This window comes from Neovison vison, chromosome 1 (assembly GCF_020171115.1).
Source record: "Neovison vison isolate M4711 chromosome 1, ASM_NN_V1, whole genome shotgun sequence".
In the NCBI taxonomy this organism is placed as follows: Eukaryota; Metazoa; Chordata; class Mammalia; order Carnivora; family Mustelidae; genus Neogale; species Neogale vison.
In genome coordinates, this window is record NC_058091.1 from 215278692 (window position 1) to 215302220 (window position 23529).

General features: G+C 37.6%; 2 protein-coding genes across 5 annotated transcripts in view; one reads left to right on the forward strand and one right to left on the reverse strand.

Moving 5' to 3' along the window:
• The window catches only part of POLK (DNA polymerase kappa), a 67434-nt gene extending 48639 nt beyond the window's left edge, over nucleotides 1-18795 (reverse strand). Inside the window, exons 1-2 of one of the 3 annotated variants that reach the window (XM_044266904.1) lie at nucleotides 18720-18744; nucleotides 13180-13308 (exon numbers count right to left, since the gene is read on the reverse strand). The gene's annotated coding sequence lies outside the window, so the exon portion shown is untranslated. Of the gene's footprint in view, nucleotides 1-13179; nucleotides 13309-18719 lie in introns of all 3 variants that reach the window. The other 2 variants (XM_044266921.1, XM_044266911.1) reach the window with 2 other exon arrangements.
• Nucleotides 18796-19009: 214 nt separating this feature from the next.
• Nucleotides 19010-23529, forward strand: part of CERT1 (ceramide transporter 1) — a 109364-nt gene continuing 104844 nt past the window's right edge. Inside the window, exon 1 of one of the 2 annotated variants that reach the window (XM_044266943.1) lies at nucleotides 19010-19512. In XM_044266943.1, the coding sequence (XP_044122878.1) occupies nucleotides 19417-19512 (96 nt within the window). In that variant the 5' untranslated portion in view covers nucleotides 19010-19416. The remainder of the gene's footprint in view (nucleotides 19513-23529) is intronic. The other variant, XM_044266934.1, reaches the window with a different exon arrangement.

The window sequence follows — 23529 nt, forward strand, 5'->3', positions numbered from 1 at the left end:
GAGTTCTGAGGAAGAAGTTTTAGAGTGCTAGGATTTCTCCTACCTATAAAAAGCTCACAAAACTATGTAAACAATATCACAAGTGATTATCACATTGAACAAAATCACCCGGAATTAATCTATCAGAAAATATGTAAAACACACTAAGGATAGTAAGAGAGATAAAGGAGAGAAGGTGGAGAGGAAAGGTGGGGGGAAAGAGGACAAGGAAAACTAAACTAAAAAAACTAAATTATAGTAAGGTCCTAGGTGGAGGCTTGCTTCCTATTTCTAACACACTATAAATAACCAAACCCAAAAATCCTTCCAGAAAAACCTGTATATTTCTTAAGGACAAATATTATTTTTGATCCTCTAAATGTTCAAATATTTAACATGTTTGTTTGAACAGATTAAACAGATTAAATAAAACTTCAGGCTGTGATTAAATGTTTTTACTATCTACATTTAAATGCTATGAATTAAGAATATTACCCTAGTTTTAATTTCCCAGTTAATGCCTGACTAAACATTTTTCATTTATTATTATAAAAATATTTTTAAATTTTTAAGAAAACAAAAATCACAACCCCAAAATTTTAAGATTTTCTACGTTCTCCTCCTATTATTTTACACACACCTATGTGACCACATATACTCAAACTACATGCACAAAGTTTTTATATGATGGGAATGAGGGCATGGATGCAACTTTGTATTTCTGGCTTTAGTTTTTAATATCTTTGCAAAATAAGATGTACAAAAAATTCAAAATTATTTCAGAATGAATTATTTGAAAGATTTTAAATGTATATGTATCACTGAGAGAAATAATAGAAATAATGTAACTCTACAGATCCCAAACCACGGGGATGTATGCTAAAAGCAAACACAAGTTTTCACCAAGGATATAGTTTTGTTTTTTTTTTTTTTTGGATATAAAGTTTTTGAGAGAACTATGTATATATTCTCTTTGATTGCCTTTTTCCTTCCTGAGCTTTCTATTCATTTAATTTACTCCAATGAAGAAGAATGGGATAGAAGGCTCTTAAAAAGCCTACACTCTATCTAATCTTAGAGACATATAAAATTCACTTTTATATAATAAATAATTGAAGTTATCTGCTTCTTTAGTACAGAATGAAAAATATCCTGATACAAAACACATTAATTAATATTTCGATTCAATGTAAATTCTCCAAAGCTCAGTGTGTTAAGTTTCTATTTTGATGATGAGTCACATATTTGATAAAGTCTTCCAGAACCTTTAACAATGATGACTTTGTTTACACTCTGAAATAAGGGCACTCAGGACATTTAACAATTGTGAAAAATTAACTTTATATCTTATAGAAGTCGACTATTTCTGAGAATGTTGATTCATTAACACGAAGGAAGTATACTGAGAGGTTCTTTCTTTGGGTATTAGGTTCTTTCTTTGGGTATTATTAGATCAAGACAGCAAAAATATTCACTTACATAGACTGATACTGTACAGACTAATGTTGTTTTAGTTGAGGTATACAGTAAAATACATAAATTTAAAGGGACAGTTGAAAACATATGTTTTTAGAAAAAGAGAAAATGGTCCTCCTGTTGTACCTTTTTGGTACTGATTTTTTTTTTAAGTTCTACAATCTCTAGTGTTACTTTTAATATAAAATTACATATGAAGCCAGGATAATAGGTGGGGTTATATTACTAATAGGAAATTGAGCTATTACAGTATTTATCACTATACTACATCCTACATTATTAGAAGCATAATATTCAATAACAAAGTTGTACATGATATTATTTTATTTTCTTATCCTGGAAATGATGCTTTCAATTATCCCTCTGCTACACTGTTCTAGTGTTTTCTTGATATTGTTCATGATATTATTTCATGTTCTAGTACTGCTGATTTCTTAGATTTCCTATAGCTCTAATTAGTCTACCATAGGAGTTTATTTTTTAAATTTATTTATTTTTGAAGATTTATTTATTCATTTGAGAGAGAGAGTGCATACATAGGCAAGAAGAGGGGTAGAGGGAGAGAATTCTCAAGCAGAGTGTGGAGCCCAAGGCAGGACTCCAATCCAGAACCCTGAGATCATGGTCTGAGCTCAAACCAAGAGTCAGATGCTAAACCAACTAAGCCACCCAGGTACCCATCAGAGTAAGAGTTTAAATTATATCCAGAATATTCCCCAAAATAATCTCTAGAGCTCTACTTTAGAACATGTACATTTAAAAAATGTAAATACATGCTAAATATTTATATTAACAGACAATTTTAATCCCTTAATCTAAAAATGTACTTGTGTTATGTATATGATCTCACAGGTAAGCAAGATAAATCTCTACCTCTGGAGGACACCATAATTTTATTTAAATTTATATAAAAAAATGGGGGCGCCTGGGTGGCTCAGTCATTAAACATCTGCCTTTGGCTCAGGTCGTGGTCCTGGGATCCTGGGATCAAGCCCCACATCAGGCTCCCTGCTTAGCAGGAAGCCTGCTTCTCCCTCTCCATTCCTCCTGCTTATGTTCCCTCTCTCACTGTGTCTCTGTCAAATAAATAAATAAAATCTTTAAAAAAATAATAAAATAAAAAAGGAAAATGAATTCCATGCCGCAGTGTCCTGGAAATCTTTTTTAAAAAATTTCTAATCTAGTAATTGTTGGAAATATTTTTCTTATCCCAACCAGACCGCAAAGGGTGAAGAGTCAAAGTAGATGCTGAAATCCATTTATTTCAGCAGAGATTACAACCATATAGCTTGTTACCTCCTTTACTCAAAGACCTGAAGCTAAGAATAATAGCAACCTAGTTTTGGGCTTTAAAATCTGGCTTCTCACTATATGATTATAATTTTTAAAAGATTAAAATACTCATCATTATCAAAGCTTTGTAAGAGCTTGAATTTCTCAGATTTCAGAATTTTAAACCATAATGGCTCTAGCATATTTGCAAGACCTCTTAAGTTAATATTTTTGCCAAAACCACTTACCTAATGCTTTTGGGGCTCCCTGCTCAGTGGGGAGTCTGCTTCTTCCTCTCCTCCCCATTTGTACTCTCTGTCACTATCTCTGTCTTTCTCTCTCAAATAAATAAGATCTTAAAGAAAAGAATAACTCATTTCTATACTGCCAAATATACTAAGAAACCTAATTTAACCCACAAATGAAATATGCATTTATTTTTATTTTTATTTTTTTAAAAGATTTTATTTATTTGACAGAAGGAGATCACAAGTAGGCAGAGAGGCAGGCAGAGAGAGGGGAAAGCAGGCTCCCCACTGAGCAGAGAGCCCGATGTGGAGCTCGATCCCAGGACCCTGAGATCATGACCTGAGCCAAAGGCAGGGGCTTAACCTGCTGAGCCACCCAGGCGCCCCATGCATTTCTTAAAAAAAAAAAACAACAATTTATTTATTTGAAAGAGAGACTGAGTGAGCAAGACAACACAAGCCAGAGGAGCAGCAGAGGCAGAGGGAGAAGCAGGCTCTCCACTAAATAGGGAGCCTAACTCAGAGCTGGAGCTCAACGCAGGGCTCAATCCCAGGACCCCGGGATCATGACCTGAACTTAAGGCAGATGCTTAACGAATTGAACAACCGACGTGTCCCATACAAATGAAATATGCATTTCTTAATACTACTAAAATAATTACCTTTAAAAATTCTTCATAGATGGTAATAAAATGAAGAAAAAGTTACAACAAATGAATACTATAATATGCAATTAAGTGAAACACTTCTTACAAATAGAAGAAGCAGAAGCAGGATGATGGGATGTCACACAAGAAAATGGGTTATGAAAGAAGGTGGTGACTTCCATCTTAGATGTTCTCATTCTCAACTTGGATTACTCACGCTGGGGAAACCAGCAGCTATGTGAGGCAGCCTGACAGAAGGTCCATGTGAGTGCGTTTGGAAGCAGATCCTCTTCCAGTCCAGTATTCAGATGAAACTGCAGCCCTAGGGCGCCTGGGTGGCTCAGTGGGTTAAGCCGCTGCCTTCGGCTCAGGTCATGATCTCAGGGTCCTGGGATCGAGTCCCACATCGGGCTCTCTGCTCAGCGGGGAGCCTGCTTCCCTCTCTCTCTCTCTGCCTGCCTCTCTGCCTACTTGTGATCTCTCTCTGTCAAATAAATAAATAAAATCTTTAAAAAAAAAAAAAAAAAAAGAAACTGCAGCCCTAGATAACAGCTTGACTGCAACCTCATGATCCAGAGACACCCAGTTAAGCCATGCTGGGATCCTTGATCTACTAAAACTGTTAGATAATAAATTAATAGCTTACTTTTAAATTCTGTAATTATCTCTTTATGGATCAGCACTGTACAGAGACCAAAGTTTGAGTAACACTGCTGGAAAACAGTTGTATCCTAAAGATTAGTAATACTGTTGTTTGAACAAAGGTGAAAATTTTACATATACTAGTAAAATAATCAACTGAGTAACTTTTATGCCAAATAAATTTTTCTGCTAGAGTGTGTACAAGAAAAAAAGGCAAGTTTTTTTTGTAGTACTTAATAAAGCTAAAATATAAATTTCAAGAGGGTAATACCTGGTATAGTGCTAGGCCACTGAGCTTGTTACTTAAAAAATAAATGTTGAATGAGTGAATGATGGGTAAATTAATATACAGAAAATAATAAGGGGCGCCTGGGTGGCTCAGTGGGTTAAGCCGCTGCCTTCGGCTCAGGTCATGATCTCAGGGTCCTGGGATCGAGCCCCGCATCGGGCTCTCTGCTCAGCAGCGAGCCTGCTTCCCTCTCTCTCTCTCTCTGCCTGCCTCTCCATCTACTTGTGATTTCTCTCTGTCAAATAAATAAATAAAATCTTTAAAAAAAATAAAAATAAAAAATAAAATTAATGGTAATACCTCAGTGAAGTCTTTTTAAATGCAGTAACTATAAAAATTAACATTTGGATCTTACAGTGTTTTACGTGTATAATTCTATTTAATTTTCCTAAGAAATGAGGAAACGATGGTGTGAAGACTTAGATGTACCTTAGATAAAATAATAATTGGTGAATTTGAGACTGTATTTTAGGCCTAGCTTCAAAACCCTCATGCTTAGCCATTACATGATAAATACAAAGAAGGTAAAATAAAAAATTACTGAAATCTTATCAAAAAAGAAGGAACAGTGTTTTTTTTTTTTGTAGATTTCGTGGAATGTGAAGGTGGTATAAATAATAGATAAAATCATTTATTACTGTAATATAAAACAAAATTTATGGCCTTACCTTATTTTTAGATGATATCATGATTTTGAAAACTCTCTAAAAGCCTAAGAAGTCTCTGAATGAAGAATATGAGATAATGACGAGGAAACAAAAATAAAATTATTAAAATATGATGTCCGTTCAGACTGTACTAAAATGTATTTGGGAATGAACTGCAGACCTTTCTAGTGATCCAAAGGGTAATATATTCAATAATCATGGCATCTAAAACAAAGAGTTCACTTCTACCAGGGACTGTCTTATGTAATAATACCAATAAAAATTAATTTCTGCCTAAAGCCAACATAAAACAAAGGGAAAACATTATTTAAAAAAAAAAAAAAAAGAATTTTCTGAGGAGCCTAAGTGGCTCAGTCGGTTAAGTGGCTGCCTTCAGCTCAGGTCATGATCCTGGCTGGGGTCCTGGGATAGAGCTCCACAATGGGCTTCCTGCTCAGCAAGGAGCCTGCTTCTCCCTCTCCCTGCCGCTCCCCTTGATTGTGCTTTCCCTCTCTCTGTCAAATAAATAAAATCTTTTGAATAAACAAAATATAGAAAGAAAGAAAGAAAGAAAGAAAGAAAGAAAGAAAGAATCTTCTCTGAAAATGAAAACTTCCTAAATCTGGTCTCTGTACAAGTCAAAGTAGCAGCAGAAGTGATTTCTTTACAATACTGTCAGTGGTTTCTTCCTTTTTCAAAATATATCCAACCTCTCTAAATGTGGGGGGGGGTGAGGAAGATGCAAATAAAAAGCATGAAATTCCATAAAGGTTGGCCACATTGTTAAAAATACATATAAATAAATGATAACATTTTCAAACAACTTCTTTATGTTAAGCAGGTACTAAGTGTTTAAAAAGCATTCTCTCATGATTACTCACTAATTTAGATATTATCTCACTAAAGTATATATTGGTAAAATACATAAGGAAATTGAATCTTAGGGAATTTATGTAATTCACCGAGGATCACCCAGAGGTGTCCAAGCTGAAATTAAAATAGAAGATTCTGGCTCCAGAGCCCACATTCCTTAATCAGTATGCTAAATATATAATGAAGATGCCAGCAGGCTTATCTTATTTTTTTAATTATTGAAAGATACTTTAATCAGATATAAATTTGACAGGCTTTTTTTTTCTTTCAGTAGTTTAAAGATGTTGCTCCACTGTTTTCTAGCTTCCATAATTGTTAAGATCATGATAGTTCATACTGTTGTTCCCTGTATGTGATATGTCATTTCTTTCTGACTGTTTTCAAGTTTTTCTCTTCATTTTTGGTTTTCCTCAGTTTGGCTATGATGTACCCAAGCACAATTCCCCTCCCCAAAAGAAAGAGCTCCTCCAGGTTCCTGTATTTTCCATGAACACCCTCCCTTACTTCTACTTCCTCTTCATCTGTCCTTTTAAAGATATGAAAGTTTTCTGTCCTTGACATACAGCAGCAGTGCTCTTCTCAAGCTCTCCTATCTCATATTGCATACATTTACATTTTCCCCCAAAATTACCCTCAGGGAGGAAGAGAAAAAACACTTCCTGAGCCTTAAAAATATCCTGACCCTTTTGTCAAGAATGTGAATAACAAAATCTGTTTAAATTATGCACCTGTTAAACTTCTGTCTGCAGTATCATATATTAATCTTAATCACAAAATAGTTTGGGTTTCACCCCATAAAAAAGTAACAATAATCACTAGAAAGAAGCAAAGTTTTTTTTAGAAAAGATCTTCATCTCTGGAATTTATTAGCATTTTTTCATAGATTTTTCACATGTCTGCTTGAGGGCAAAAGAAAATATTTCTACAGGTAGGGCACCAATCCCTTTGACTTCACTTTGGTTTTTGATAATTCTCTCAGATCATGATTTATACAGTGTGGTTCTACTATGAAATGCTTGTTACGATGGGATCCCATGATTGCCATGCTTTTCCTATGCAAAAAACCAAAACTTCTGTCAATATTTTATCATTAACTATTCTCAATGGGCAAATATTAAACACTTTATAAACGATTTTTTATACATCTATTTTTAACGCAAAATTTTCACTGGATTGTATAAAGATAAATTAACTAGTAGTATACATACTTTGATCTTTAATCAAGTACTTTGGAATCTTTAGGATGAATGCTTTATTTGGTCAAATCATTATTATTTTGGAATTAAAATGGCTAACCCTTTTACTTGAGATAGGAGAAGGAAATACAAACTAGTTTGTGGCTGGTTATAAAAGAAAGATTAAGGAATATAATTAATTAACCTATGGCTTAAAAGAATCTATTAGACTCAGTTTTAGTTTTAGTTTCTTCTACGAGCAACTTTATTGTAAGCACATATATTTCATACCTTATTTTTTCTTAGAAACCTTCCAATGAACAAAATATTAAATTTTTAACAGAATAAAATTCACTCTATCTTACAATTTCTATATGGATTCGATTCTTACAGATTGAAGATACCTTATAGCGATCCCTTTATAAATGAATGAAAGCTACATTATGGTATCTTAGGGAACTTACTTTCTTATATCTTGAATATTTTGCTATTTCATTATCCTAGGAATTATTAAACATTTATGCTAAAAGATAAAATAATAAGAAAGTAAAATAATGGAATCATCAGAAAGATGACCTGGCAGTGAAATAAATTATCACTATTATATCATCCTTCAGTTTTCTAATTGTGTTGCCCACAGTATCACATCTTTGAAGGAAAAGTATAAGAAAAATATAGATAATATACACTATTTTTGCAAGGGGTTGGGTTTTGGTAGCTTTCAATGATGAAAGTTTTTAATGAAAGCTAAACATAGTTGAAAGTTCTGAATTTTTCACTTTCTGCCCATACTGGCAAAGATAAGAAAACTGACAGAAGAGTTTCATAATTATTAGACAAATATGAAGATGAATGTAAATAAACTAATTGCACTCTTGACCATAATGATGGTGAAGTTGATCTTAAAAACAAAATCTCAGAGTATGAATTTTCAGATGACTCAAATACATATCTTCTCAAATTTAAGAATCAATGAGTAAACAATGAATTTGTAAGAAAAGCAAATATGGCATTCCCATCCAGTTAGTCATTCAACAGGAAGGAATTAATCACAGAGTATTTTGCAACAAGAACTTGGAACATCCCATTTTGTTAACAGGACATATGACAGTTTATGATATTTATGCACTAAAAGTTACTTAATATGGCTTGTAAATCAGCAAATGTCTAAGGCAGATGTGTATATAAAGGGGAAAGGAAGGAAATACATGATGTAGAAATGAAGACCTTATTGGACTTGTATTTCTAAGGGTGTTTAAATATTTTCATAAGAATGAAAATATTTTATAATTATGGAGGAAAGAAAATTGATGTCTTCTCTTTAACAAGATTATGAGATATCAAAGTTTTCAATATTACTGCATTTTGATGTTATAAGCACAAGATAAAGAACCAGACATAATGATAAGCTAGAATCTATTAAAGATGCATATTATACCTGGAAGCTTTATTTATAAGATGGAAAGATCCAGGATCATGCATAAAAATTGATGAGTAGCTACTCGCTTTCAAAGGACATTCATTACTCACTTTAGAAAAATATAGAATAAAAATTTGTTTACTAAGATTCAATTTTTATTGCAATCCCTAATGAAGTTGTTGTTCATCATCTCTTGTTTGTTACTTCTCAAGATTATTCATAAAATTACTCAAAAATATAAAAAATAAAATGATAGATCCAAATGACTATTTTTTCTGAGAAATACTCTTATACTAAGAGTTAAATCAATACATAATTCCTTTATCAACATTAGATAAAAGAATAATTGCAAAAGAAATCACTTAAATTATCTATAGATAATTAAATCATAGACTTGCTAGCATACCCCTTTAGTTATCACAGATAAGTCCATAAACTGTCTCTATAATATACTACTGCAGCTTAAAAATGTATGTGGATAAATTTTCTTCAAAAGAAAAACTTCAGGGGCGCCTGTGTGGCTCAGTGGGTTAAGCCGCTGCCTTCGGCTCAGGTCATGATCCCAGGGTCCTGGGATCGAGTCCCGCATCGGGCTCTCTGCTCAGCAGGGAACCTGCTTTCCTCTCTCTCTCTCTGCCTGCCTCTCTGCCTACTTGTGATCTCTCTCTGTCAAATAAATAAATGAATAAAAGAAAAACTTCAAACTAAAGAGAAACTATGTAACATACCCAGAATGTAATCAGGCTCTAACAGATTCTCAAAAGTTTAATCATTTCAGGATAATAGTTGTCTTTGCTTTTGTTTTTTGAGTCTAAAGTCAATTTTATATATATTGAAAGTACATATTATAAGTCTCTGAGTTTCAAAGTCCTAGCTAGACTATTAATTAGCTACGACTTTGGGCAACTCAGTTAACTTCTCTGAGCATTAATTTCTTTATATGTAAATAAGGATGTCTATTTTGCAGGATTTTTGTGACGTGTGAACACCAAACATAATAAACCTAAAGCAATGTCTAATATTGAGTAGGTTCTTAACAAATAATACTTACTCCTTACAAAAAGCCATGCTGGAATTTGGTTCTTTAGTCTCTCATTAGTTTTAACCTGTTAGTAATTTTTTCTCCTGAGCCTTGTTAATTGCAGTTCCTATAGCTTCTCTTTATTTATTTATTTATTTATTTACCTATTTTAAAATATTTTATTTATTTATTTGACAGATAGAGATCAGGAGTAGGCAGAGAGGCAGGCAGAGAGAGAGAGAGGAGGAAGCAGGCTCCCTGCTGAGCAGAAAGCCTGATGTGGGGCTCCATCCCAGGACCCTGGGATCATGATCAGAGCCAAAGAAAGAGGCTTTAACCCACTGAGCCACCCGGGTGCCCCTACAGCTTCTCTTCAATCACCAACCACATAAACTTATTCTATTCCTCCTTAGATATTTACTGAACACTTACTATGTCACAGGCAATTTAAATCTTTACTTGTTCTTTGATAATACTGGCACTGTTAAAAACATATGAATATTGTTACACACTTAATTATTACCTGTATTCCTAGACAGTACAATGCTAGATAGCAATGAATCTATGAAACATGTGGTATAGATCTCCTATTTTTATAGCACCCTACAGGACAATCACATAGGAAGTCTTAATAAATACCTTAAATGAGGATGAACATAAACTGTATATTCATAAACTGTTTCACCATAACAACATAGTTCTATAACAGTATTTCTCAGCTTACTTGACTAAGGAGAAGAGGATCTGAAATTACAGTAAAAGTGAAACAATGAAAGGGCTGGGGAGAAAAACAGGAAGCAAAACACATTTACAAAATAACCATTATGAGGATCCTACCAATATTTAAAAATACCACACTGCTTATACAGTAGGATTTCAACATATTGAAAAGCGAATATCTCAATGTAAGTTAAAGAGGTTAAAATTTAGAAACTCAAAAGCTTGAGGGTTAAAAACAGAAAGAAAGTGTTCATGCAGAGAGTGGGCATTAATAGCACTGTTCATCTATTATGAATGTGTACTGTGTACTTTTTAGACTAAAGGATTTTTTACTGTTATAGTGAAATCTATGAAATACTAACTACTCCTGACAAGTTTTTATCCCACAACAACAAACAGATATAAATAAAAGATAATGGAATACAATTTCAATTTTATTCAATAGTAAGAAAGAATATTTCTGCTTGGAACATGCCTGGCTTGGCCCTCCTCTATACAACAGGAAACAAGATTTAAAAAAAAAAAAAACAAAACAAGGTAGCTCTATAAATTCTGTCTCTAAAATCACTGTTTTACTGCCAAATGTTAGAACATTCTATGTGATGTGACATTTTCCTAAGTAGCAACATGCAGTACAAAAAGGTATCAATGAGTTCCCCCCCACACCCCATACAGTCCTCCTTGAGTTAAAAATGTTAAAGATCAATACACAAGGGAATCCAAGAGATACATGCAAAGTCACCTTAGGAATCAGAGTAACAGAATAAGACCTAGCAGTATGAACATAATAAAATAATAATTGATGTTAATAAAAGTGTTTTGATCCAAATGGAGTGTGGGTGGTTAGAAAACAGAAGAAAGAAAAAAAGCAAGGAAAGCAATTATTGGCAGTGCCTACTTAAATATCCATCTCCATAACAGGAATAACCTAACTTAATGCTACTCATCATTTAGAATCATAATTATTCCCCTTGGAGGAAAACAAAAATATGGATTAAGATGTAGGAAGAAGACATCAAGCCTAGATTTGAGACCAGGAAGAAAAGAGCAATCACAGGGCCTGAAAAAATGTGGAAGGATTAGGGGGCTCTTGGGATACTGAGGCAGGAAACAGGATTGAAGAAAGAATTAAGAATAGCAATAACATAAGCTTCCCTTCTCTATTCCTATGAGTCAATTAAAACAGAATGGGAAGGGGCGCCTGGGTGGCTCAGTGGGTTGAGCCGCTGCCTTCGGCTCAGGTCATGATCTCAGAGTCCTGGGATCGAGCCCTGCATCGGGCTCTCTGCTCAGCAGGGAGCCTGCTTCCCTCTCTCTCTCTGCCTGCCTCTCTGCCTACTTGTGATTTCTCTCTGTCAAATAAATAAATAAAATCTTAAAAAAAAAAAAAAAACAGAATGGGAAGTTCCATTACAGATTATTTTTCTCCCAGCTTCTCACTATTTCTCACCTACTCCTTCTTCTGTTTGTCCCATCACTGCTGCCAATGACTGCTATGGTAGGCAAGGAATGCAAGAGGGAAAATATTAACAGGTGATAGTTACATACAATACATATAAACAATAGTAATGCAGGGGAAAGGGAGAGATGAGGAGAAAGAAACCAGTAAAGCATATGAAGGAAGGAGAAATTTCATAGCTATCTGGCTGTGGGGACCAACCATATGTAAAGAATGCACAAATCTGGTGAGATTAACTACAAGGTTTTTATTCAACTAGATTTTATGACCAGTTTTTGTTTGTTTGTTTGGTTGGTTTTTACCCCGTGCAAAAGTTTGTTCTGTTACTCAAAAAAATCTGATAGATCCTCTGAAAATGTGTTAAGGAAGCCATGAAGGGAGGACTATCATGCATGTACCACTTGTGAAAGGTTGCATAGTCCAGCTGGAAGAAGGTTTCCCTTTGTCTTACCAAAAAACAATTCAAGAAACCTGTTCACACTCCTCCTGGGCACTTTAAATTGCCCAAAGGACTATCTGAGGTCTTCTAAATGGTCTCTCTTCAGATACGTCTATCGCATGAATACAAATGTTTTGTTAATGATTTGTATGTTTTCCCTCTAGTTTGGATCCTTTCCACATAGATAAGCTACTCCTTCTTCAATAGCTAAAATCCTATTGGAAAAAGTCATCCCTATGGGAGAAACCCCTCCTGAGCTCCACAGTGACTGGGGAACCCATTTTGCTGGTCAAATATTACAGCAAGTCTGAGCTCTTTGGCCACTTCTACAGCATTTTCATTTTTACCATCTTCAGTGTTTAGAACAAGCAAACCAACCAAAAGCATCATCAAAATTCAACTGGCAAAATTTGTGGAAATCGTCCAACTCCCTCAGCCAAAAATATCGCTGATGGTACTAAATCTCAGATCCACCCCTTCAGAACTCGTAAACTCTCACACTTTGAAACAATTACTGAGTGCTCTGTATCTCTAGCTTCCTTCAGACCCACACGTAATAAAAGAAGATATATTTTAGTATTGCAAAGGCTGAATCACATCCCTCAAAAATAATCATGCTCTAGTAGGGCAATCTTCCCACAGCACACTCCTGGGAGATGAAGTCCTGCAACACCATGCGCTCCAACCTGCGGATTCCATTTCTTGGAAAAGACATCTCCAAAAAGGTTCTCTTCAAGCTCACTGGAAAGGCCCTTATCAAGAGTTATGGGCCATCCTTGGGCCACTAAACTTTGAGAGTTGACTTCCAGATTCATGTGTCTCATCTAAAGAAAGCTCCAAACCCTGACTGGACCTGCACATCAACTGCTGACCTTAAATTGAAGATTTCCAGGAAATGAAGCATAGGACACTGAAGCAGACAGTCTCTCCAAGATGACAGGATCAGGCCTGTTTATTCTCTTCTTTCGGCATTTTCTCACCTCATTTTCTCCTTGTCTATCCTGGAGAGACAATGCCCTCATTAGAATTTCCCAATCTCTTGAAAAAAGGGGAAAACTTTCTGATTGTTGCATCTGTCCACAGGAGTTGCAACCCTTTAGTCTTCCCCACAGCAAAATCTTCCTTCATCTCCATGACCACTAAGCGTACCCACATCCCTCCAGATATTTCTTACAGAGTCAAACTTCTACAACCAGGTTTTCCTGTACTTTGCTTTGAGCTCTCCCCTATCATAACTCTAAGAGCAACTAACCACATTTATTCTGCTTATACGGTTTCCTGTTTACTACTTTAGGTCAGCTCCCTTTTAATAAGACAAGCCCCCTCTGTATACCCTTCAAGAATAAAGTCCATAGAACAGGATAGTCCCTAATTATTCCCCAAACACCACTGACACTTGGTTCAAAGGGCCAACTGAATAATCCCAACTAACAGCCCCATTAATCAAACTCTCGCAGGAGTCTCGCCTGCACAACCTGGTTTTATCTGCCTGTGGCAAGTGGGCCATTCATTGCCCAATGCTTACACAGCTGTCAGACTGGAGGCCAATACTTAGCCCATGGACATCCACAATAAATCTGAAGCCTTTTACTCTTCCTCCCATTGGTCTTCTGCAACAAACCTTCATTGCTGCCTTAAATGGGAACTCCCAGGAGTTATACATTACTCGGATTTGCCTCTATCATAAGGGCGCTTATCCCATTGGTGGGTGTTCATGCCAGGGAATGAATGATTAGGAATCTCTCTCTGGGACTGGGAAAACTTGCTGATTCCAGCACTAAGGCAATAGTAGGTCAACAATGATCACATATCTCATTAAAGTTGTTTTGGATAATCACATAGCCCTTGATTACCTACTTGTTGAACAAGATTTTTATGCAATAGCAAACACCACCTGTTGCATATAGATAAATTCCTCTGGAGAAGTAGAAAACCCCAGAGAGCAAGAATATTGACTACAAAAAATTCTACCTGTCTTTGGTCCTTGATCTTGTTAGCTGGTTGTCTTCAGGTTTGGGCTGATTTAGAATACACAAACGGTGTCATTATTCTTCCCAACTTACTTAGTATTATTTTTAGGTTTTATACCTGTTGCCTATCAAACCTTTGTAGAAACTTTGGTGTACTCTAAAGGGGATCTCCAATATTTAAAATTTCAGTAAGATACAGACTTTCGATGGGAAATGCCTGAAGAGTTCTCCATCCTACCTTCTCCTTATTCAAATGCTGCCTTAACAGTTTCCAATCTGTGTACTTCCCTCCAGTGTGGGACATGACACCTAGAAAGGCCCTTCCTGGCACAGAGGGACAAAAATTATTCTAATAAGGAACAGATGACCCAACTCATGATCAGCACGGCTTTTATTTATTTTTTTTAAAGATTTTTTTTTATTTGTTTATTTGACAGACAGAGATCACAAGTAGACTGAGAGGCAGGCAGAGAGAGAGAGAGAGGGAAGCAGGCTCCCTGCTGAGCAGAGAGCCCGACGCGGGACTCGATCCCAGGACCCTGAGATCATGACCCGAGCCGAAGGCAGTGGCCCAACCCACTGAGCCACCCAGGCGCCCTCAGCACTACCTTTAAAGAAAGATCTTTATCAAAGGTGGAAATGTGAAAATACATTAAGGAAACCTCAAGTAAAACTGGAGTTGGAAAACCATGAAGTGGTCAAAAACTGACCACTCATAATAACTTGAACAGTCCGGAAGGAAGAAGGAAGATGGCCTTTTGGTGCTAAAAGCAAGCTGCCCTTTCCTGCAGCCAATGAGAGGCTACCACCACTTCCAACTCTCATTTTCTTCCAATGAACTTTTGTTCAAAATAACCCCTCCAGACTTCCACCTTTCCTCTATAAATTGAAGCTCTCCTCTGTTCTCTGGATTTGCCCTTGGTTCACCAAGGTTTGCTTGTCCCAAATTGCAATTCCTCTGCTATTCTTGAATACACTTGATTTTTTTTTGTAATTTTTAAAAAAAATTTATTGAGTACACTTGATTTTGCTGGCTGAATCACTTACCTTTTTCTTTTAGAAAGTTGACAATCCTTTAAAGTTCATTCATAGACTAGTACACTTGGCTTGCTTACACTAAATAAGAATATACCTGTTAAGATCTAAGTTTAACTGAAAACTGTTTATTTGGAAGATAAGCATGCCAAATGTTGATCATGGATAGGTAAAATACAATCTTTTTTTTTTTTTTCTGCACCAACACAAAAGATTAAGATACTAAGGGGAGCAATCGAAGTATCGAGGAATACTTGATATTCCTGTATCCACTTTACACACTATATCCAGTTTTGTGAATACACTTGTAAGGGTATTTTCAATAATTCCTTATAACATCACAAAAGATGAAAACATACAAGTTTCTTGTAGTCCTTTACATTTCTAAAACTAGTGTTTACATATTCAGACATGAACATAGATGCATTCACCACCATACAAATGAATATCCATTTTGATATACTTACACAAATATTCACTTACAAATGCATTTAACAGCATGACATTTGGGATATAGATAATAAAAAGCAACTGGTTAACTAATAATGTTATTTATTAAAGTTAGTATTTATTAAATACACATCCAAATTCATGTGATTATTAAGGATGAAGCCAGCTAAGATTCACACCCAGGGACTATCTGCTTGATCACTCTGAACTCACATGAATCACCATAGTGGCAGTTCTTGAACAGGTCTCACAGGAACATTGAAGAGAAGCTAGTATCATCAGTTAGTATTCAAAACAGGGGAAACAATGCATTTAAAGGGACACATAGTTCTGGTTAAATTGGAAAAGGCAGAGAGGCTTTAAGAGAAGCTTTTACATTTTTTAAATTTCTGAACTTCATTTAGGGAACACGATGAATGTTATAAACGCAGTAGCAAGTCATAAAAATCTACTAAGTTATATTATTTTGAATAATTTTTATAACTTGGTGGAAAGATAAGCAAACAAGGAAAATCCTTTCTTCTTTAGAATTCTAAGTAGCCATTGTTTTTAACTGAAAAGACCTGGGGCAAGTGGCCTACAAAGATCCAGGAGGAGGATTAGGTAAGAGGGTTAGAGAACAGGGTTTGTCACTGTTAAGTGGTAGGAAAAAAGGTTACCTTCTTTCAAACACTAGCTCAGCTATTAAAGTAACATTTGTACTTTGCTTACCTTGTTTTCTGTTATAATCTCCTGCAAGGCAGAGCTCCCTATGGCCCCCTTTTAACTTTTTAGTATCTTAAAATCACCCAGTCATCAGCAAAGTATCTTGCAAATTATATGTTCATTAAATTATTAATTGAAAGATAGAAATATAATACCAATTATATTGAATGCCTTCTATATGCTGAGCACTATTCTAGGGACTAAGGATAGAAAAAAGTTATGGAAAAAATGGATGAAAAAAATTTAAATTCTTGCCTGCATGGGACTCACATTCTAGGGAGCAAAATAATATATACAGTCTAATATATTCATTTCAACATTTATCATGGGATCTTCATGTATGTTAAATGATTTTTTTCTCAGAATGCCCTCTCCCTCAACCCTATAGCTAGAAACAGACTGCTACAGTGAAGCAATTTCCTACTAGGTGGGAACCTCAGAGATGTACGTGCTGGTGGTTACAACCACACACAACTTAGAAATGTGTAAAAGACAAAAGAAAGTTCAATTTTAATATAAACATATACTATGCTCCCATGATTCTAAATCACATTATGAAGTGGATTTCTCAACAATTCACAATCATTTCCTTAAGACTAATGTCCTTTTAAAACCAAGAATCAAATATTACATCTAATCATATTAGATAACCAAAGGGAAAGTAAAAATTATTACACTATTCAAAATTCTAAAGATATAATTTAGTAATTCAATAAAGAGGAAAATATGCATAAATGGGTTTCTTCCATTTTCTCTTTTGAACGACAACCTTGGGATTATGTGTTAACATGTTGTCAAAGTATTTTCAAAAGCATTATCTCAAGTTTATTCATCTGAATGGCTTTCTATTATGAATTACTACTTGATTTCACAATGGAAAAATGATCTGTAACCTATTTACAACAAATTCAGCATGCATAAGCATCAATTTAAGGGAACAAAAAGATATTGTAGGTACTTCTCAGAGACATGCCCCATCATTCTGGTTTTTTTCCTGAAAATCCCAGTTAAATTGACCTCCATGGCTACCAGAGTTATTTCTGGCCACTGTACCTTTTCCCTTATACTCAAAATTTCACTCCTATTCTCCAGGTACTACAGTACACAGGTACCCTTTCTAACCTTTAATAATGAATTTTGTTGTTGGCAATTATTAGGAAATTGACAAGATGTAAAAGTAGCAAACAAGAGGAGAAAGAACTGAAGTTACAAATTAAAGATCTCACAATAAAAATTATCCCAATAGGGGCGCCTGGGTGGCTCAGTGGGTTAAGCAGCTGCCTTCGGCTCAGGTCATGATCTCAGGGTCCTGGGATCGAGCCCCACATCGGGCTCTCTGCTCAGCGGGGAGCCTGCTTCCCTCTCTCTCTCTCTCTCTGCCTGCCTCTCCATCTACTTGTGATTTCTCTCTGTCAAATAAATAAATAAAATCTTTAAAAAAAATTATCCCAATAATTTATGCAAAAATAGACAAAGATCCATTAGCTCTTCTATTGTCGTTCTTTCTACTAATTCAATTCTAGTCTTAAAGGCTAGAATTGCCTAATCTCTTACTATTCAGTAAGACTATTGCATTTTGGGTTTTCTTACGCAATGAAGTTTCTACTCCACAACCTTTCCTATTTCTCAGAGACACAGGTCCGTAGAAATGGTTAACCCGGCTTTCGGGAAGGTACTCATTGACAACTTATAATAAACTCCAGTCTACCATTTCACATTCTCATTTTACTTTAAAAATTCTTCAAACGTTATTTATTCTCTGACATCTTCAAAAGTACTATCAACAAAATGAACACTAAATCCAACAATAGGAAGTGATTGCTCTGGTGAGAAGGGACTGAGAATTCTTCCTCCAAACGCGGGAAACCTCAAGTTTGAAGTTTAACTTCTAAAGAGCGAGATAAAAAGACCTTCAACATTTGCAGAGGGGATTTGGCGGACAGAAACCCCCTTTTCACTAGAGAGGGTGCAAACCACTGGCCCGCAGTTGAGGCAGAAACGCCAGTACATTCCCACCCTGGAAAGCAGCAAGATGCTCTCGGGCTTTCAGGAAACAGCCGTGGAAGGCAGGCCCGGCATCCTCAGCAGAGTTATCTCACGTCCGGGCCCGCAAGGTCCGCAGGTTCGTCATAAACACGCTAGGCAGAGATAGAAGGGTGGCCAAGGGGACGGATCGCACAACTGTCAAACGAAGCCCACCCACCACCTGACTCGTCCCTAAGGCTACAGCCTTCCCGGCACGGTTCACTCACCGGTTGCCTCAGGATCCCGACTACAACTCCCAGGAGGCCGCGCGATTGACGGAGCAGCGACCTTCCCAGAATGCAACAGAACGGGAACTCCATCCCTCCTCCTTTCTCTGCTCCTCCCACCATTCCACTCTGCGTCATCCGGGAGAACCGGAGGTAGGGTGCGGGAGGGGACCTCCAGCCCTCGGCGTGCTTCGTCAGACGTTGGGAGGGGGACGGGGCGGGGAGCAGAGGGAGAATGGGAGGACGAAGGGGAGGGGAAAGGGGAGGGGAGGGTAAATAGTGGGCCAGGCAGGAAGATGGCGGCGGTAGCGGAGGTGTGAGTGGACCCGGGTTTCTGCAGCTGGATTTTCTCTTCCCTTCTTCTTTCCTTTCCCTTTTCTGTTTGAGGTTGGCATCGAAGGGGCTGAGTTCGGGTGGTGGCGCCGGGCGCAGCGCAGGGGTCACGACAACGGCGACGGCTGACGGCTGGAAGGGCAGGCTTCCTTCGCCGCTTGTCCTCCTTCCCCGGTCCGCTCGGTGTCAGGCGCGGCGGCGGCAGCGCAGCGGCCAGACTTCGTCCCTCCTCCAGCTCCCCCCCAAGCCGGAGCGGGCATTCTTCCCTTCGCCATCCCCCGGCCCTTCACCCCGGGTACTGGGCGCTTCCTCCGGCGCAGCTCAGGGAGCGGGGGCCGGTCTCCTGATCGACTGTCGCGCCTCCATGTCGGATAACCAGAGCTGGAACTCGTCGGGCTCCGAGGAGGATCCGGAGACGGAGTCCGGGCCGCCTGTGGAGCGCTGCGGAGTCCTCAGCAAGGTGAGCAACCCGCGGGTCCGAAGGCCCCCTGCTCAGACTCCACCTGCCGCGAGGAGAGCCGCTGAGGGGATGGGGTGGGGTTGGACGGGAGTCACGGACTGTCCCGGGGCGGGGGCTGCGGAATGTGCCGGGGTGCGGGGCTGAGTACTGCCGCAGGAGTGCCAGGGTGGGGGTGGGGGGGGCGGGGGAGAAGGGGACTGTCCTGTTCGCTTGCCCTGGGGCTCGGCGGCTGTGGCGGCCGAAGACTGGAGAAAACGTGTCCCAGCCCCGGATTCAGTTTGGGAGTGGGATGCGCACCGTGACTTGGGACTCAGCGACATCTGTCCCGGCTGTAGGAATCCGGGTTGGGCAACAACAGTGTGCGAACCACTGGGTATGGGAGCAGTGCAGATCGGAACTCTCAAACGAGGTTAGTCCAGAGATGCAGAGCAGGTTTGGAAGATTCTGTGGATGCGGTGGTGTAGACAGTAGCGGGAGCAACTGGGCATGGTGCGGAAATCTGAGGTGGTAAACTGTGCCAAGTTAGATGTAGTGAGAGGTCTCAGCGAGGAGGACTTTTGTACTTTTTCCCTCATCCTTTTCCCCAGTTCAGAAAAGAGCTATTGAATCGGCACGTGATAGGTATGAGAAATACTCATAGTAACTTGGGACGTGTGAGAATAGAAGCTGACCTTTAGTCCAGGAAGAAGAGAACTATTAATAAAAAAATAAATAAAAAAATTTGCAAAGGGCCAGAATAAGGAAAACACATCTTATCTTTCCTGAAATTTTTAAAACCCTTTTTCAAAATGTTAGCAAAGCACATAGTTGTAGGTAACTAAGTCGATGAGGCCCTTTTAAGGAGAGAAGATGGATGATTCATTTCTTTTGATAGTACATGGTTTAGGGTTTGTTTCTTCGTTTAAAGTTTTTGCTATGAGAAGACCCACGTAGCCTTTTTTACTTCCTTCTCTCTTCCTGTTAAAGTTTTAGAAATGCCAGTCCCTCAGCAAAGCTGGTCATAAGATACAAGATCATGTGCAGCCACTGACTATTAAGAAACTACCCTGCTTCCATTAGACATACTTACGCTAAGCATTTGGACATTTATTGTGGAATTGTTTCATACTAGGTTTTTCTGTTATCTTTGGAAAGTGGTGAAAAAGGCGTTAGGTAAGACATGAATATCGGAATTAAGACTTGGAAGTGTTAACTTTTATTTCCGTGGCAGAAAAATCATGATGTGTCTTGATATTGTCATCATTGGAATTGCAGTGAAAGGCTTTCAGTAAAGTGACGCTCCCTCGGGTTTCTTTAGATTGAATGTAGGTTGTAATTTAGTTATCTGTACTTAACACATTGTATAGTAGGTATACATTGTAAGGTTGAATTTCAGGTTGGTTCTTTGCTTCTGAATTCTGGTAGATTCATCACTTATCTCATTAAATGAAAGCTGACTTCCAAACTAGTATTATGGTGGTGGTAAGTGTTTTACAGAACAGGCTGAACTTTCAATCTATTTGGTATTACTATTTTGGGGGGGTTGAGGGGTGACTAGTGGAAAGAGTCCCCAATGCTCTGAGTATTCACTGTTTGCATAGCAATATAGTAAGTACAGTATGACAAAAAATGAAAAACTATCTCCTTGATATTTAAATGTTGAGAAACATACTTTTGATCACTTCTATGGTAGGTAAATAACTTTGATATTGCTGCATATGTAGAATCAACAGGAATATAGTTTTTGGCATTTTTGTTAACGGCTATGATGGTACTTTCCCTGAAATTTAACAATGTATGATTATATATAATGATTTCTGGAAGCTTTTTAATCAAGAATATTTTATATTGAGGATGCCTGGGTGGCTCAGTCGGTTAAGCATCTGCATTTGGTCCAGGTTGTGATCCCAGTGTTCTGGGGGGGTCCAGTCCTGAGTCAGGCCCCAAGTGCGGTCCCCTGTTCAGTGGGGTGTCTTGTTGCTGCTCCCTTTGTGTGAGTGTCCTCTCTCTCTCTCTCTGTTAAATGAATAAATAAAATATTTTTTAAAAGCATATGTTATATCGAGAACATGTTTTAAAATTTAAAGTACATTTATATTTTGAACTGTTTGTATTCACCTGGTAATTTATGCAAGAGTTAGAACTCAGCAACTGTTTTTTTTCCCCTTTAATTGAGTAATGTAGATAAGTCTCAATACTAATGTGTTTTGTTTCTTCCCCTCCCAAATGGAATGAATTTGGAATGGGTGGAGGGCATAAACTTATATTAGAAATACACCAGTCCAAATTTTTTATTTTTCCTTGTAGTAATTTAAAATACATGGAAATACCGATGACGCATATTTTCTATGGAATCACTTTTTTTTTTTTTTTTTTTTAAGATTTTGTTTATTTGAGAGAGAGCGGGAGTGAGAGAATGAACACAGGACGAGGTTAGAGAGAGAGAGAGAGAAGCAGACTCTTCCCCTGAGCAAGGAGTCTGATGCAGGGCTCAGTCCCGGGGCTGGGGAATCATGACCTGAGCTGAAGGCACCTAACCAGCTGAGCTACTTTAGGTTCCACAAACACTGGATAGACAGTAATTCTAGGTGGTTATAACAAATATCAGGATGGATGTTGATGGGAAAAGATTCATGCCTTCCTTATTGGGACTTGAGAGAAACAGCCTGGATAAAATAAATGCCGTCAAGCTTCTTATGAATTCTCTCCATCCTTCAAGGTTTACCTTATCTTCTATTTCTCCACATACCTAACTGTTTGAAATTCTATCCCTCTTTAGAGGGTTTTTGTTTTTTTTTTAAAGATTATGTTTGAGAGAGAGCACTAGACCACGGGCAGGAGGAGGGGCAGGGGGAGAAGGAGAAGCAGATCCCCTGCTGAGCCAGGATTGCAGTGTCCTGGCTCTATCCCAGAACCCTGGGATTGTGACCTGAGCCCTAGACAGCTGCTTAACCAACTTCAGCACCCAGGAGCCCCCATGGTTAGAGTTTATCTCAAACTCTATTCTTACCATGAAGCTTTTCTTCTTTTGCCAGCCATTTCAGATCTCCTTCCATTGAGTTCCCATAGTATTTTATTTGTAACTTGTTCTGACTCTTATTCTAAATGTATTGTTTTCCTCTTGAAATTTGCATGCTGGATTATTGGGAACAGAAACCTTTGATTCTTCTTCTTCTGTGTGTAGCCTGTTGCCATATCTCTGTTAGATCGGGAAGAGTGAGGGAATGTTATGAGAAGCAAAAATCTGCCTTCTCGGAGAAGCTAACATTTACTAAGTAAAGGGTCTTGAAGCTCATGTAATTTATTGGGTCCCCTATAAGAAAAACACTTTAAAAATGGAGATATAATTGCTGGGACCCATTCTGTTACTGTGCAAGAGGTCTGTTCTAGTGAACTGCACTGAAGTTTAAGCTTCATTAGTTCTGCATAACTCTGGCTCCAACTAAGAAAATACTGTGTGCCTGGCAGTGTTGTAAGTCTATTCTTGTTTCATCTTGACAACTTTAAGAGGTAGAGTTTGACAAAGAAACAGAGGATAAGTAACTTGACCACAGTCACATAGTTACCAGCCCTCTGAGGGGCAGTAATTAGAAATGAGATAAGAATAAGGTATGCCACTCTAAACAATTTGTATTACAGTCAAGGGGAGTTGTTCATGTAAGTTCTGGAGCTAGAGGTTCAGTGAGATTAATATGTAAGATAAGTAAGTCAGTGTGCTTAATAATTAAATAAGATTATGTAAGTTTTGAAAGAAAATGCAGAAGATACTAGAGGTAAGGTTGTTGAGCCTTCTCAGGATCTGGTAACCTGATAATTTGATTGGACTAATTGAAAATAGAGAAGAGCCAAATTTAGGGTTTAATATGAAGGAAGGATGACTAGGAGTTGATGACAGGTTATAAAGATTGACAAAAACAGTATCTCTTATGAATATAGTAGGGGTATTCATGATTTTTTTTCAGCCATTCAAATAACAAGCAAATAAAGTAAAGCTCGGAGAAGTTAAATAACTTGTCAAAACTTGTTACATAACCAGTA